At 44.6% G+C, this 17,916-nt stretch overlaps 1 protein-coding gene across 1 annotated transcript in view; it reads right to left on the bottom strand.

The window, feature by feature from the left end:
• NDEL1 (nudE neurodevelopment protein 1 like 1) overlaps positions 1-17,916 on the bottom strand; it is a 75,406-nt gene that overhangs the window by 50,657 nt on the left and 6,833 nt on the right. Inside the window, exons 2-3 of the mRNA XM_060252425.1 lie at positions 16,731-16,884; positions 13,329-13,477 (exon numbers count right to left, since the gene is read on the bottom strand). Coding sequence (XP_060108408.1) covers positions 13,329-13,477; positions 16,731-16,884 — 303 coding nt within the window. The remainder of the gene's footprint in view (positions 1-13,328; positions 13,478-16,730; positions 16,885-17,916) is intronic.

Here is a 17,916-nt window from a genome sequence, read left to right as displayed (position 1 = left end):
CCAACTCATCTGGGTTTCGAGGAGGTGTTTTAGGGTTGGAAAGCCCTGTATCAAGGTCCTCTCTAGGTTGTACAGGAGCCATAGGTGAGGTTTGGACTGGAGACTTCGAAGGCAATGGAGCTGTAGCAGAACGCTGCAAAAGAGATTGGTTTCAAGATGGTATGGATTGGAAGTCTTGGCTTCGAGAAGGCATGGATTTGCAGTCTTGCTTCCTAGAAGGTATGGATTTGAAGTTCGACAGAACAAGGGATCATAGTCATGGTATTGAGAACGCCTATATCCGTCATCTGAAGGGGAATGTGAGTATTGTCAAAACACTCTACGGAGTCAAGGAGATGGAGATCTTGAGGCAGAAGAACAGTCATAGTGACCGTGACAGCAGTAGTCTCAGGAAACTCGGTACATTTCATGATATAGAGGTGAATGAGAATTATGTGCCTGGGTAGAGAAGTCACGTTGAACTGGAGAAGGAGATCGATAATGCTGAGTAGATACTTGTGTGGAAGACTCCCTATACAGGCTTGGAGTGGCAGGAAGCTCCCTTGTCAGACCTTTGCTTTCTTCAGAGATTTAACAGCAGCTGACGCAGCCAAATCTCCTGCTCGTTGTGGGGGAGGCGGCGAAGAAGCCAAAGTGTCAAGAGTCACTCCATCTTCTTCCTCTTGTCATGTGTATTCAATTGTGCAATGCTATGCTGTGCTTTTTTTCTTTTAATATTAGGGGACGAAAGAAGATGGAAGTAAAAATATCAGTAGAAAAATATACGATACCACAGAATACAAATAAGGTGAAGGAAAAAAACGAGCTGAGAAGGAATGCAGCAAGATGGAAGTAAGAATATCAGTAGAAAAATATACGATACCACAGAATACAAATAAGGTGAAGGAAAAAAAAACGAGCTGAGGAGAAGGAATGCAGCAAGGTAGGTGTTGTCTGAGCGGCGGATGGGAAGAAACTGAGTGGGAGTGGCGCCTTCCGCTCACTCCAGGCATGCGCAGTCGATGCCTGCTCCGTAGAGCGAGCTGGAAAGCACGCCAAAGGCTCTCATAGCAAGTTATTGGAGTCTCCGAGGTAGGGATCTGTTGCCAGTGTGTTATGCCTGGACCCCTCCTCCCTCAAATGACTAGTTTGGTACCTTGGACAAGGTGATTCAGGCAACATTCTTTCTCAACATCTCACAGGATCACTCCTCTAGACTGTTACCTGGTCTGCAAATAGGATCAATAGGTCCTACAATCACATGGAATGGGTGTCATCAAATACTGGCCAGAGGCTTGTCTGAGAAAAGTGATCCTAAAGATGCAAAGGTCTGGTTTTTGGCAGTTCTTCCCTCTTTTAAATCCATCAACGCTAAAGATTAATTTCCAGAAAAGGAAGTACAACTAACCTATTCCCCTACCTTGCCTGATTTTCCTTACCTGGTTCATCCTGTGTGAGTCTTTAGTCAAAACTATTTTAATCCCATAATACTCCTTTGTAATAGTTCACTTGTCCTGTCTATTAGAGGTCACCAAGCACAACAGACATTTTTACACGAACGTTACATTGCATTCACAACCCATGGGAAAGCTATGCAGCTTCCCTGGTTCAAATGCATTACTTCATTCACACCATCACAGAATTGTTCTAGAAGCGATCACGTTATTGCTCAAAGTTATATCAACCACTCCTCTGTCCAAGAGTGTGTGTGTGTGTGTGTTTGGACGTCCAGACTTACATCCACAGCCACAAGGTTGGGTAAACTTGAGTGGGATGCTAGTTTGTTTTGCTCATCCTTCTACTTGGATCTATGTTCTCTGGACAGGTAATATAGTCCCATAGAATAAGTTCCTTTTTTTCTCTATAAGCTACTACCTTTATTTTCTGAACCTGTGTGTCTAGAGTGCTCTTCAAGTGATAACTTTAAAAAAAATATTTCTTTAACTTTTATTAATAAATTAATAAAAATCATTTCATTAATTCCCCCAACAAACTCAGGAGACCCTCACAACCCCTTTGGGTAACAAGTGGCAAGATCCATGTGTGGGACTGCACAGAGACCATGATGAAGATCCCTGGGAGTCTCCAGGGAGAGGAGCTGCAACAACTGACCTGGGTGCTGTCACCTGCAGTGGGATCTGGATCCCTTGAATTGGTATGGGCAAACTCCTAAGGCTTGGGAGTTCTGGGTGACATCAATGCAAGGAGAAACAGCTGCTTGGGAAAGGGACCAACGGCAAAGCCAAGCTTTCCACAGCAGCCAGATCTAAAGCCTTTCAAGTTTTGGTGAGGGAGGAAATTATGCTAGCGGTGCCCTGGGAGCAGCTGCTGCCTTCTGGCTAGACTCCATGCTCTGTGTCAAGGCTAAGGGATTCCTCCAAGCAAGAATGACCCAGATGTGATAAGAAATGGCAGAGTTTGTGCAGGGTTCAAGATCTAATTGCCACCGCCATCCGAGAGGCTCAAGCGCAAGTCCCTGCACCGGCCCAGCCGCAAGATGCTCCAAGGGGGGGGGGGAGCCCCAGGCCCAGATCAGCAGCTTGCCAGGCAAGTGCTGCCAGCCCTCCCCCCCCACACACACCAGCTGCCCCTCCAAGCCCCCCAAGCTCTGGCAGGGAGATGCAAGCTGGAGGTGACGTTCGATGGGAACCCAGAGAGCTTGGGGGGTTTCATGGTACAAGTAGGCAAGTTTGCGCACAAGTGGGACCCAACCTTCCCCAATGATGGCAATGTGGTGAGTTACCTGGGGTCATGGCTGGAAGGGGCTGCTGCCAAATGGTTTGTTACTCTGTACAAGATGGGGGCCCTGGAATTACCAAGTGCAGCTCTCTTCATGCTGGCCCTCCAAACCAAATTTGTAGACCCCTTGAAGAGAAGACTATGTGCACGGCCTTAAAGTAGATGCACTAGGGAAGCAAGTCGGTGTGTGAGTTCTCTGCAAAGTACTGAACATATGTAGGGAAACTGGGCAGAGTCAGTGAAGATCAAGTCCTACCACACGGGGCTAAACCTGGGCCTGGTGGCCAAAGCGCACTATTAGGGTAGATCCCGCTCACCTGTGAGGTCAAGAACTGGGAGCAAGTGATGAAGTTGCTGCAACTCCAGCATCAGACAAGCCAGGGCCCTGGGGGAAATCTGCACTCCCGTGCTTATGTTTCTAAAAAGCTCAGAGTGAGAGGAACTGGTCAGAAGGGAACAAGGCGGCCACTGTAAAGCTGACCTTAACTACCTGGTGCCACTGGCTAGAGGGTTCATGGGTGCCTTTTGAAGTCTGGACAGACCATATGAATCCCCTTTTATAACTATTTGGTTCCCCATCATTGACTACCTTGCAAAAAATGAAGTCTTACCATGTAGATTATTATATTAACAAATGACTTTTTTTTTAGTTATCAATTTCTTCTGCCTAATGTACTCAGTGCTTTAAGGCTAAACTATAGCATGATTTCTGTTCCACTTAGAACTTTGTAGTAGAAGGTCATGCCTAAAGCTAATGTTATTTTGAATGTTATTTTATATCAAATATTGATTGTTATATTTTCTAAACCTGAACATGGATGTTATACAGTTAAGTTGCACTGTTGCAATTGAAAATCATTAATAAAGGTATTATTATTTTTTAAAAAGTCTGGCATTATGGTCCCCTAGATGCCTGGGGGCCAAGTACATCAGGTGGGCAGAATTCTTTTCAAAGTTTAACTTTATACTTCAGCATTTGCCAGGCAAAACAAACTTCCTCGCGGATGCCTTATCCCACCTCCCACAACATGAGAGTCAGAGAGAGGAAGTAATTGGTATCATATTCACCCCTGCTCAGTTAGGGGGAGGTGGTGACTACCCACAGCCAAACTTAATACTGTGTGAGAAAGATTAAGGAAGCTCTGCTGGGAGAACTGGCAAAGAACTACCCAGTGTTGCTGACGTGGGGGGAAAATGACTGCCTGTATGAAGGAGACAAATTGTATATCCTTGCGTCTTTGAGTGGAAATTTTGCAGCATTGTCATGAAAGTAAACTGGCTGGATGTTTTGGGTTTGTTAAAACTCTATACCTAGCACAAAGAAAGTTCTGGTGGCCAGGCATGCGCAAAGACATTTCTCGGTATGTTTCTTTGTGTCCCACTTGTCTCACAGCGAAGAGCTGAGGGGGAAAGTCTCCTGGATTACTTCAACCCCTGGAAACACCCTCAAGACCTTGGGCAACAATCTCTATGGATTTTACAACAGACCTACCACCCAGTAAGGGAAAAACGTGGTGAGTTACTTGGGTAGTGGTTTTCTAAACAGGCTCACTTCATGCCCTGTGCAAAGTTGCCAACTGATAAGAAACTAGCTAAGATGTTCATACAACATGTTGTGAGGCTCCACTCCTTCCCAAATAAAGTAATATCTGATAGGGGTTCACAGTTCGTGGCCAAGTTCTGGAAGAAGTTTTTAAAGTTAATAGGCATAGAACAGACACTCAGTATGGCCCGTCATCCAGAAACAGATGGGCAGACAGAGCGGCCTAACCATATTTTGGAGCAATTCTTAAGGTGCTACATCAACGACCAGAAGAATGACTGGGTGGATCTTTTACCTTTCACAGAATATTCTTATAATAATAGCCTCCATAGCTCCACAGGAGCCTGTCCCTTTAAGATAGTGCATGGCTTTGAAGGCAAACCACTACCCAGGAGGGGGGAGGGGGCACAGACAATCCCTGTAGGAGGCTTGAAAGAGTGGTGCATTAACCTGGCATCACAGTGGCCAGAGGTGGAAGAACCACTGAAAAATGTCAAGGAAAACTATAAAACATTTGCAAACAGCAAGAGAGCCCCACAGTGGAACCTAAAAGAGGGGCGCTCAGTGTATGTGTCTACCAAACACAGGGAAACCGGCCTTGCAAGAAATTAGGCTGGAAGTATCTGGAACTGTTTTGGGTTAAGCGACTGATCAATCATGTGACTGTTGAGCTGGATTTACCAAAAACCTTGAAAACTTTTCAACCTCATCTTTCACTTTAGTTTACTCAAGAAAGACCCAGACCCGGACAAATGACGCCTGGAAAAGCCTGTTCCAACCCTCATTATGTTGCATGATCAACCCCACCAAAAAGTGCAACAGATTCTGGACTATAAAATTCAGCATGGAACTGTTTTATCTAATTGTGGAAGCATTTTGTACCTAATCACGATAATGGGTGAAAGCAGGTCACAAGTTCACCCCGGATTTAGTTTGAAAATACTATTTGCATAATCCTGACAAACCTGAGTCAGGTTGATTGGGGACGGCAGTATGTCAGAAACCCCCTCAGGCATTGCTTTTGAAGGTTAGCTATTAAACCATTCGGTGTTTCCATTTGGATGTTGTTTGGCTTATCCCCTCACCCCTTTCCTCTTTCTACCCACCCTCCTCTTGCTCAAACATTTGGAATCTCTCTTATGTATTGGGAAAGTTTTAATGCCAACAGGAATCATGCCCCAGTGTGGACAGCGGAAGCCCAGAACTAGTCACCTAGTCCTGTGTTTGCTTCCCTTCAATCTTGCAGTCAGGGCCAGACTTCCTTGCTAACCCTTATTTCCTTGATATGTAGATAGATCCAGATGGGCAGCTGTGTTGGTCTGTGTCAGACACTGGAATACAACTATAATAAATGCTTAGCATAACTGACTCCATTTTCTTAGCAGTGATACTAACCATGAGAAAGCTTGCTGCATATCAAAGTAGAGTTCACAGAATGTTACTAACAGTTGTGATGAGCATTCCTTTCCTTGCAGACGAACAAAAGATACTTTCCTTTGAAGATAAGGGCCTCCACTGGCTGGGGAAATGGGGGCCCACACCACATCCTAAGAATGAAACCATGTGTGTGTCAGTAGAAGAAATCAGGTCAATACCCAAAGAGTATCGAGACCTGCGGAGGGTATTTAGCGAGGAGGAAGCCAACGAGCTGCCACCACAGCACCGACTGCGCAATTGAACTAATCCCGGGGCAGGAACTCCCAAAGGCCGAACTGTACTCCTGAAAGGGGGTTCATCAGGCCCGCCACGGCCCCCCATGCGGCCCCAGTCCTCTTCCGGAAGAAGAAGGACGGGAACCTTAGGCTTTGCATGGACTTTCGCGGGATAAACAGGATTTCGATGTCAAATACCTACCCCATCCCGCTAATTAAAGACTTACTAAGTACAGTGTCGGAGGGGTCCATTTTCACTAAACTGGACCTGAGGGATGCCTATTTCAGAGTAAGGATTAAGGAGGGGGACGAGTGGAAAACGGCGTTCAATACACCGATGGGGCAGTTTGAATACCTAGTGATGCCGTTTGGACTTCAAGGAGCCCCCGGGTTGTTCATGAACTTTATTAACGAAGTACTCAGGGAATACCTGTACAAGGGGGTGGTGGTGTACCTGGATGACATCATTATCTATTCCAAAGATCTGCCCTCCCACGTACAGCTGGTGAGAAAAGTGCACTGTATGAGCACAAACTGTATGCAAAGCTATCAAAATGTGAATTCCATCAAGCGGAACTGGATTACCTGGGGTTCAGGTTATCAGGGAAGGGATTGGCCATGGACCCAGGCAAAATACAAGTGGTGCTGGATTGGGAACCCCCGAGGACACGTAGACAGCTACAATCTTTCCTCAGTTTCGCGAATTTCTATAGGGGGTTCATCCAGGGGTTCGCCCAGGTGATGCTGCCCCTGACTGACCTACTTAAGACTAAGGGAAGGGAGACGGAGGCAAAGAAACCCGGGGCAAAACTCCGATGGTCGCCGGAGTGCCAGAAGGCGTTTGAGGAACTTAAGAGACTATTCACAAGTGAGCCTATCCTGGCCCACTCTAACGAACTCAAGCCATTCGTGGTCCAGTGCGACGCTTCTGATGTAGCCATTGGAGCAATATTAATGCAGAAAGATGAGGCGGGGCGGCTAAGGCCATGTGCCTACATCTCCCGGAAATTCTCCCCAGAGCAACGGAACTGGTCGGACTGGGACAAAGAAGCATTTGCCGTGACATTTGCCTTAAAGACTTGGCGGTCATGGTTGGAGGGGGCGAGAGTACCGTTCGAGATATGGACTGACCATAAAAACCTAGAAGCCCTGACTTGCCGATGGAAGTTAACCGCTAAGCAGATCCGTTGGGCCGGCTTCTTTGCCAAATTTGACTTCACCTTAAGACACATTCCGGGGGCAAAGAACTTTCCAGCTGACGCACTTTCGCGGCTTCCCCAGCACGAAAGCCAGAAGAGGAGGTCGTAGACTCTCTAATTCCTCCTTCTGCGGTGGCTGGGGGGGTGACCACTCGCTCTGGAAAAAACTCGAAGTCTCTGGAACCGTGGGGGGGGGGCAGTAGACTAATCAAGGAGACAAAGAGGGCAAGCAGAGACCAGAGGGACTTGTAAAGAGGGAAAGGGGGGGGGTTGGTATCACAAGGAGAAACTGTATGTGCCCAAAACCCTCTGCGCTGAGGTCCTGCAACATTGCCACTGCAACAAAACAGCAGGGCATTTTGGGTATGCGAAAACGCTGCATTTGGTGAATCGACAGTTCTGGTGGCCAAAAATGAAAAAAGACATCTCGGAATTTGTAAACTCCTGCCTGATCTGTATCATGGCCACAAAGAGAGGGGGGGGGGGAATACCTGGCCTCCTCCAGCCGACCCCCACCGCAACGAGACCATGGTCGGTGGTGTCTATGGACTTTATAGTAGAGCTCCCGCCATCTCAGGGCAAAACTGTAATCTTAGTGGTGGTGGACAGGCACATTTCATTCCTTGCAAACAACTCCCGACCTCCAAAAAACTGGCCTACTTGTTTTTCCAACACGTTGTTAGACCACACTCATTCCCAGACAAGGTCATTAGCGACCGCGGGCCACAGTTCGTTGCCAACTTTTGGCAGGAGTTTTGCAGGTTGGTGGGCATAGAGCAAGGTTTGAGTTCCTTGTACCACCCGCAGACGGACGGACAGACGGAACGTGTGAACGGCCTTCTAGAACAATACTTAAGGTGCTATGTGAATTATCAACAAATTAATTGGGTTGAGCTCCTGCCGTTTGCCGAGTACGGGTACAATAATAGCCTGCATAGCTCAACCAAAGCAACACCGTTCCAGATAGTTCATGGCTACGAAGGAAAACCGTTCCCGCTGCTGTCCAGCCAAAAAACAACAGCGCCACCTACCTCGTGTCAACAATGGTGGGAAGAAATAAAAAAGGGGTGGACAATTATCCAAGAAAACCTAGAGGCAGCCAAAAGGGACTATAAAGCCCATTTTGACAAGAAGCACTCTCCAGAATGGGACTTTAAAGTAGGGCAGGTTCTTAGTCCTATCCACTAAGAACCTGCCGTCGCAACAGACTTGTCGAAAGTTGGCCTACAAGTACCTGGGGCCCTTTAAGATCAAACGGGTGATCAATAAAGTGACTGTTGAATTGGAGCTCCCTAAAATATTTAGTAAAGTTCACCCTGTGTTTCATTGCAGCCTTCTTCATCGAGACCCTGGTGGCTCGTCTTGGCACCCCCGCCCTCCAGAGCCTCCACCTATTCCAGTGAAGGGCCAGAGTCACCATGAGGTGCAAGAGCTGTTAGATGCCAGAATAAAAAGGGGGGTGTTGTACTACTTAGTGCGCTGGAAGTATTTTCCCTCCCAGCTGTGATGAATGGGTCAAGTCATCCGACCTCCAGGCTCCTATGCTTCTGAAGAAATTTTACCTACTGCACCCAGACAAACCCCGAGCAAGAGCTTAGGGGGGGGCAGTATGTCAGACACTGGAATACAACTATAATAAATGCTTAGCATAACTGACTCCATTTTCTTAGCAGTGATACTAACCATGAGAAAGCTTGCTGCATATCAAAGTAGAGTTCACAGAATGTTACTAACAGTTGTGATGAGCATTCCTTTCCTTGCAGACTAACAAAAGATACTTTCCTTTGAAGATAAGGGCCTCAGGGCTGGCAATTCGGCCATCCCTGTGAAGCGGGCAAACAAAGAGATAAGAGGAAGTACCCGTGTGAAAGTAGCACCCAGACCTAGAAATGTTTAGATGTGTAGGCTTTAGCATAAACAAGCTTGATGTAGAATTCTTTAAGTCATGGGCTCATGTGCAACAATGTATCAGTTCCAATCTGTCTTCGTTCAGATGCTATGAGTTCTCTAATAAAACCTAAACTTTGTATCAAATCAAAGTCTGGTTGATTTGAAGTTCCATTGTCTGACAGTCTGAAGCAATAGAACAAAGCAGGAGTCAAGTATCACCTTTAAGATCAACAAAGTTTTATTCAGAATGTAAGCTTCGTGTGCTCTAGGCACACTTCCTCAGACAATAGTATGGAATGACAAGCAGTCCTAAATATAGAGAAAGTGGGCTTTGAGTTACTATGCAGAGTCATGGAAATGTTTATTAGCAGATTAAAAAAATCGTAAACTGGGGATTTTATCTCATTACATATACTAAACCCACTTTCACCAGGTATAACTATATATCCACAGTACTCCAATGTATTCATCTTTTAGAATAGTGTATCATAATAATGTTCTTTGTATTGACATACTCAAATAGGGATGCTAGCTGTTTATCTCATTACATATATTAACCCATCTTTCACTGCATTTTAATGTATTCTTTTTTCTAATGGCAAACTAGAATTACATTTATATGTGTGTTCAGGGGTTGTTTTGTAGAAAAACAGGCGGTGAAGCTCATCCAGGGATTGTTATGAAGCTGCACATACTATTCAATGGACAAGGAGGTGGAACTCTCAGGAGGAAGAGGAGGAACTCTCATAAAGGTTCAGGAACTGTACTCCTGTGAGCTCCCACTGAATCTGAGGCCTGTGTGTGTTACATGTTTAAATCAAACCTCTGAGTAACCTCTGCTCTCATTTTAACCCAGGGACTGAACAACAACAACATTACAACAGACTCTCATTTATTGCACCACTTCAGGGTAACTAATGGGTTTAGTACATGAACATCAATCTGCTTTATATTACCTTTTGTTGTTGTTTCAGCCCAGTTAACACTAACAAACAAACACATAAGAATATAAAAGAAGCCATGTTGGACCAGGCCAATGGCCCATCCAGTCCAACACTCTGAGTCACATAAGAACATAAGAGAAGCCCTGTTGGATCAGGCCAATGGCCCATCCAGTCCAACACTCTGTGTCACATAAGAACATAAGAGAAGCCCTGTTGGATCAGGCCAATGGCCCATCCAGTCCAACACTCTGAGTCACATAAGAACATAAGAGAAGCCCTGTTGGATCAGGCCAATGGCCCATCCAGTCCAACACTCTGTGTCACATAAGAACATAAGAGAAGCCCTGTTGGATCAGGCCAATGGCCCATCCAGTCCAACACTCTGTGTCACATAAGAACATAAGAGAAGCCCTGTTGCATCAGGCCAATGGCCCATCCAGTCCAACACTCTGTGTCACATAAGAACATAAGAGAAGCCCTGTTGGATCAGGCCAATGGCCCATCCAGTCCAACACTCTGAGTCACATAAGAACATAAGAGAAGCCCTGTTGGATCAGGCCAATGGCCCATCCAGTCCAACACTCTGTGTCACATAAGAACATAAGAGAAGCCCTGTTGGATCAGGCCAATGGCCCATCCAGTCCAACACTCTGTGTCACATAAGAACATAAGAGAAGCCCTGTTGCATCAGGCCAATGGCCCATCCAGTCCAACACTCTGTGTCACATAAGAACATAAGAGAAGCCCTGTTGGATCAGGCCAATGGCCCATCCAGTCCAACACTCTGTGTCACATAAGAACATAAGAGAAGCCCTGTTGCATCAGGCCAATGGCCCATCCAGTCCAACACTCTGTGTCACATAAGAACATAAGAGAAGCCCTGTTGGATCAGGCCAATGGCCCATCCAGTCCAACACTCTGAGTCACATAAGAACATAAGAGAAGCCCTGTTGGATCAGGCCAATGGCCCATCCAGTCCAACACTCTGTGTCACATAAGAACATAAGAGAAGCCCTGTTGGATCAGGCCAATGGCCCATCCAGTCCAACACTCTGTGTCACATAAGAACATAAGAGAAGCCCTGTTGCATCAGGCCAATGGCCCATCCAGTCCAACACTCTGTGTCACATAAGAACATAAGAGAAGCCATGTTGGATCAGGCCAATGGCCCCTCCAGTCCAACACTCTGTGTCACATAAGAACATAAGAGAAGCCATGTTGGATCAGGCCAGTGGCCCCTCCAGTCCAACACTCTGTGTCACATGAGAACATAAGAGAAGCCATGTTGGATCAGGCCAATGGCCCCTCCAGTCCAACACTCTGTGTCACATAAGAACATAAGAGAAGCCCTGTTGCATCAGGCCAATGGCCCATCCAGTCCAACACTCTGTGTCACATAAGAACATAAGAGAAGCCCTGTTGCATCAGGCCAATGGCCCATCCAGTCCAACACTCTGTGTCACATAAGAACATAAGAGAAGCCCTGTTGGATCAGGCCAATGGCCCATCCAGTCCAACACTCTGTGTCACATAAGAACATAAGAGAAGCCATGCTGGATCAGGCCAGTGGCCCATCCAGTCCAACACTCTGTGCCACACAGAGGCCAACCCCCCCCCCCCAAGTGCCATCAGGAGGTTCACAAGTGGGGCTAGAAGCCCTTCCACTTTGTTCCCCCACCCAAGCACCAAGAATACAGAGCATCACTGCCCCAGACAGTTCCAATAATATGCTGTGGCTAATAGTCACTGATGGACCTCTGCTCCATATTTTTAACCAATCCCCTCTTGAAGCTGGCTATGCTTGTAGCTGCCGCCACCTCCTGTGGCAGTGAATTCCATATATTAATCACCCTTTGGGTGAAGAAGTACTTCCTTTTGTCTGTTCTAACCTGACTGCTCAGCAATTTCATTTAATGCCCACAAGTTCTTGTATTGTGAGAAAGGGAGAAAAGTACTTCTTTCTCTATCCCTTGCATAATCTTGTAAACCTCTATGTCACCCCGCAGTCGACGTTTCTCCAAGCTAAAGAGCCCCAAGCATTTTAACCTTTCTTCACAGGGAAAGTGTTCCAAACCTTTAATCATTCTAGTTGCCCTTTTCTGCACTTTTTCCAATGCTATAATATCCTTTTTGAGGTGCGGTGACCAGAATTGTACACAGTATTCCAAATGAGACTGCACCAGACCCCAACTTATGATTCTTTTAATCTACTAATAAACATTTCCATGATTCTGCATACTAACTCACAGCCCACTTTCTCTATATTTAGGACTGCTTGTCATTCCATACTATTTTCCGATGAAATGTGCTTAGAGCACATGAAAGCTTACATTCTGAATAAAACTTTGTTGGTCTTAAAGGTGCTACTTGACTCCTTCTTTGATATGTATTCTGTCTTAGCTAAAAATGAATGTAAAGTTTTATGACTATGACTGGAGAGGGGGAGTAGTGTAGGTATTTTAATGTGTCTTGTCTTCAGTTGGGCACTCCTGGCAAATGCCCAAATGGGGATCAGATAATAAAATTATTCTAAACCAGAGAACTTTGAGTGAGCATTACTTGCAAGTCTTACATTAATTCAGATGTTACCTTGTTCCTGTGGGCTCTACAAGAGAAAAATGGTCAACTGCTTTTCCTTTGGCACATTCCGAAACTGGAAACTAGCGACAGAACAAGACTGGAATGATACGGTCCCTATGACCCACCCCAGTCAATGCTCTAAAGACATCGTTTTGTACCAACTTTAAATGCCGGTCTTCAAGGACACCACAATGAAGAAGATATTGGATTTATATCCCGCCCTCCAATCTGAATCTCAGAGTGGCTCACAATCTCCTTTATCTTCCTCCCTCACAACAGATACCCTGTGAGGTAGGTGGGGCTGGAGAGGGCTCTCACAGCAGCTGCCTTTTCAAGGACAACCCTTGCAAGAGCTATGGTTGACCCAAGGCCGTTCCAGCAGGTGCAAGTGGAGGAGTGGGGAATCAAACCCGGTTCTCCCAGATAAGACTCCGCACGCTTAACCACTACACCAAACTGGCTCTCTGCAATAGTGTACTGCAATAGTCTAATTTAGTTACCGGGATATGCACATATGTAGCAAGATCTTTCCTTCCCATGAAGGACAAGATTTTAACATTTATTTTGTGGAAACAGCAACAACATTTCTTACTGAGCTGTGAGGTAACCAAATTAATACCAACTTGCTGTTTGCAGATAGAAAGTGTTTTCGAAGCTGCCAGGAACATCACCTGAGTAACAAGGCAGCATCTGCTTCCAGCAGAAAACAGATTTATTTATTACGTAAGATTTATATCCCACCCATTCTGCAAAGATTCAAGGTGGCTTGATCTCCAGCCACCACCGACATTAAGACCATTACCTCTTGGCCCGCTCAAGGTCATCATTGGCTTGTTCTAGTTCTCGCACATATTTATGCAGCTGGTCTTTAATTGCCCGGGTCTGACTCAGGTCATCCTCCAACAAGGACACTTGCTTGTAGCTCTGTGCATACTGGTGCTCAAGCTTCTCCTGAAAGCACAACAACAATTGAAAACTGTCCCTAAGAAAACACATGAAGCAGTTTAAAAATATTCCTGCCATTCACTACACTCCAGTCAAGTGAACAGTCATACATGTAGCTAGATCAAGTATAAAGACAGGCGAAATAGCAACCAGCATGACTCTTTAAGGGAGAAAAGGCAGTAGATTGCTTGTTCGCTCTATATTTGGGGAGGGGGGGATTGGAAACAAACTACTATCAGGAGAGCAGCTGACCCAGATCATGATATATGAAAAGATGGTCCAGATAGGCAGGGATGGGTGGATGATATATAAATGATGGACAGATAAATGACAGACAACAGACAGATGAAAGATAGACAACTGTCAGATAGAAGATAGCTATCCAAAGAAAGCAAGATTACATTAATCCACTGCCAGCAAAATATATTCCAGTATTAACTAACTGCCCTTTATTTAAAAATCAGCTGACAGCCTTACAAGTCTTAAGAAAGGCCAGCTTTGTTGGCGTTCTCTACAGCGCTTCTGCCAATCCTTTGCACAATACAGTGTCAACTGAAGTGCCTGGGAAAGGGACAAAAAAAGAGTGCTTCACACTCAGTGAGAGGATTGAAAACAAGCTAATGTAAGGAATGCAGCTGACCCAGATGAAAATATATGAAAAGACGGTCCTTCAGATATGCAGCCCAGGATTGAGTTGGGTTTTTTACCAGTATTTTTTACCAGTATTTTAAAAAAAGTCCCAGATCTGAATACCATGCCGGTATTAGGATCTGTGATTTTATAAGCCCAAAATGTTCTCAAGTCCAATAGCCCCGCACAAAAAATATTGTTAAAAATGCACACCCAAAGTAACCTCTTTCAAATTGATGTTTCAGGTCCTAGATCTTATAAGAAAATATGCATTCTGCACTAACTGAAACTCCTATGTTGTTTTTAATCATGCCCCAACATACTGTGCACCACAGTGTTCCAGTCTACAAGTGATGAAAGCATGAATAAAGGTAAGCTAGGTCAGCTAGTCTACAATGAAGGATAGTCTCCAAATCAGACATGATGGAAGAAAGTACTTCTGGCAACAATTCCAAGTCATGTTTACACAGATAAGGCTAAGAACAAACTAGGACTCTTCATGTGTCCAGCTAATGTAGGACTTGACTAATTTTCTTTGGCTGTAGAAGCCAGCCCCAAAACTTAATCCTTCAGAGTTTTGTATTTAATAATCAGATTTTCTAATAACTGCTACCACAAAACCTAATCCAAACCACTTCAGTTTCTTGTAATTTTATTAAACTGGACTACACTGTAGTATAAAAAATATAGGGGATCCCCTTACTGTCATCACCACAACAAAAAGCTAACTTCTAAGCATTGCCTTGGTTTAAACTGGGCTGCAGGAGAAGTCAAAGATGGAGGTCCTGTATCTAAGTCATCGCGGTCCTGGACCAGAGGTCTCTCTACCAATCTTCGATGGAGCGCAATGCATGCTGGCACCTAAGGTTAAAAGCTTGGGAGTGCTCCTGGATCACTCCCTAACAATGGAGGCCCAGGTAGCAGCTTCTGCCAAATCAGCCTTCTACCATCTTCGGCTGATAAGGCAGCTGATCCCCTTTCTCGAACACAACTTGGCAACAGTGATCCATGCTCGAGATTAATTACTGTAATGCCCTCTACATGGGGCTGCAGGATCAGCCTAGAGCATCCCTGAAAAGTGTTTTATTGGTTCTATCTCAGGTGATTTCCCTCCTTAATAATAACCCTGTTCCTCATGAAGTCTTGCCAAGATCCCAAACAAAGCTTTTTTCTCCTCTCCAAAAGTCAAAGGGAACCCCTTCCTCCCCTTTTCACTTGTGGAAAAACTGGTTTTTACTCTCTGTTGCTTCTACTGAGAACCGCTAAGGATACTGGCTTCTACAGAAGGAATTAGTAATTTTGGCATGAGATGCCCTTAACTTTTCCTTGGGTGATTTTAACAACTATGAACATCAACCTGATTTGCAGGTGGTGCCCTCCACAACCTCAAGAATCTTGTCTACAATTATCATGGAGCTCAATCCAGAACTACTCATACAATTTTGAAAAGTATGTTGTTTGGCACCAGAACAGCATCCAATTCCACTTTAAGAGTATTTATCCTCAAAGTATCTAACAAAAGCACCATAGCATTGGGCTGAATCATGCAGCTGCAGTAGAAGCATATTAATCAATTGCACTAGATAAGATCCTGTGGATGCACTGCCATCTTGCTAGAGAGATGCCCAGGTAAAATGTCCTTCCAGTCTATTGGGTTTGTGGGAGGGCATGGTATGATGTTGCATAATTCAAACCTTACTAGAATCTTTAAACAGCAGCAACATCCACAGTGTGCTATGATTCTGACTGAGGCTGCTGAGCCAGGGGAGAGGGAGTTAAACCCTTCATCCCAGCATGTACTGCAGCTTCACCAACTGAACCATCCCTTCCCCCACTATGCTGTAATCAGCCACGGGCAAGGTAAATAGACATACTGTGAGTGGTAAAACTGTATTGGGTAAAATGGGCTAAGCCTCCTCCCCTATGGAGCCAGTCTGATCTAGGGCTCTGAGTAATTGCTATTTCACTTTTTCAAAATTACTGGAAGATTTGCTCATAAATCTTTCAGTGTCTTGAGTTGTCTGATTTGCAACAGAAAACTAGTAACTAGCACTATCATGGAAGAAGACGACGACATTGGATTTATATTCCGCCCTCCACTCAAGAGTCTCAGAGCGGCTCACAATCTCCTTTATCTCCCTCCCCCACAACAGACACCCTGTGAGGTGGGTGGGGCTGAGAGGACTCTCACAGCAGCTGCCCTTTCAAGGACAACCTCTGCCAGAGCTATGGCTGACCCAAGGCCATGCCAGCAGGTGCAAGTGGAGGAGTGGGGAATCTGGTTCTCCCAGATGAGAGTCCGCACACTTAACCACTACACCAAACTGGCTCTCTGGCAGCACAGCAGAAATTAATTCATTCTACCCATGGACTAAGTCTTACAGCCTCATAACCAGAGAATAGAAAAAAGCTTCCAGATACAGAAGCCTTTCCAACATATCCCTTCACATGTGTACACTAAGGGTACTGAATCAGCATGAGGAGGACCATAAGAATTTTTAAATATTCACTAGTGAAGGCTCACGCTAAACACAGTATCTGGCTTGTGAAGTTTGTAGAAACCACTACAGGCAGGATAGCTCACAAGTAATTAGTCCTGCAACCTATGTTGACACTACAGCACCATTACCTTTAATGTTTCCACTTCCTGCTTCAGTCTTTGGTTGTCTGCTTGCAAGTCACGGTTTCTCTGTTCAGCTTGTACCAGCTGGGCTTCCAATTCTGCTTCCAGTTCCCTGCTGCCCTCCTGGAATTCAGCCAACTCTTCACGTGCCTCCTGGAAACTATAAGAGAGATGTTACTATAGACCAGCCAAGTTTCTACCTTGTCAACTTTATCCATGGCCATTCTCCCACCATTCAACTTCCTGAAAGCATTTACTGCTTCATCAATTAAGTGCTCATAATATGGTGCTGGGGAGACACAGCGTATCTCAAGTCCTCTCTGCCATTAACATCTACCTAAAATTCCTGAGTTTGGTTTTCTAGAGACTTGGAGTGAGAGATTTTTTATCATATTTTGTACTCCACTCACTGACTGACTGAAAAACCTCTGAATAATATCTGCTGCTAACCTGACAAATTGCACAGTAATTTATTACACTAAATCAATTGCATAGGAGAGTGAATTTCTTTAAGTCTATTAGAATTTTAGAGTGTGATTATTATATTGGCTGCTAAATTAACTATAAGAGTTGTGCCGATTAATTAGTATATTTCAAATTGGCTGAGGTTTATATTTATAGTATTGATTAATTGGCAACAGTGAGGGTCTAATTAATTTAGTAGGTAGGAAAATAGTTTTTTCTTTTCCTTTCTTAAAGAAAATTGGCTGCTAAATTACCGTAAGTTATCAGAAAATTGCAGATTAATTAGGAGTACTTCTGAAATTGATGGGAGCTATTACTGGCAATATATGGGTTTCAATTAATTTAGTAGCAGAAATTAAACTATTTGGATATTAGCTTAGATTTAACGGGAAGAAGAAGAAGTAAGAAGAAGAAGAAGAAGAAGAAGAAGAAGAAGAAGAAGAAGAAGAAGAAGAAGAAGAAGAAGAAGAAGAAGAAGAAGAAGAAGAAGAAGAAGAAGAAGAAGAAGAAGAAGAAGAAGAAGAAGAAGAAGAAGAAGAAGAAGAAGAAGAAGAAGAAGAAGAAGAAGAAGAAGAAGAAGAAGAGAAGAAGAAGAGAAGAAGAAGAAGAGAAGAAGAAGAAGAAGAAGAAGAAGAAGAAGAAGAAGAAGAAGAAGAAGAAGAAGAAGAAGAAGAAGAAGAAGAAGAAGAAGAAGAAGAAGAAGAAGAAGAAGAAGAAGAAAGAAGAA

Source organism: Heteronotia binoei, chromosome 13 (genome assembly GCF_032191835.1).
Source record: "Heteronotia binoei isolate CCM8104 ecotype False Entrance Well chromosome 13, APGP_CSIRO_Hbin_v1, whole genome shotgun sequence".
Lineage (NCBI taxonomy): Eukaryota > Metazoa > Chordata > Lepidosauria > Squamata > Gekkonidae > Heteronotia > Heteronotia binoei.
Note: the sequence above shows the minus strand (reverse complement) of the source record. Positions and strands in the feature narration are given on the sequence as shown.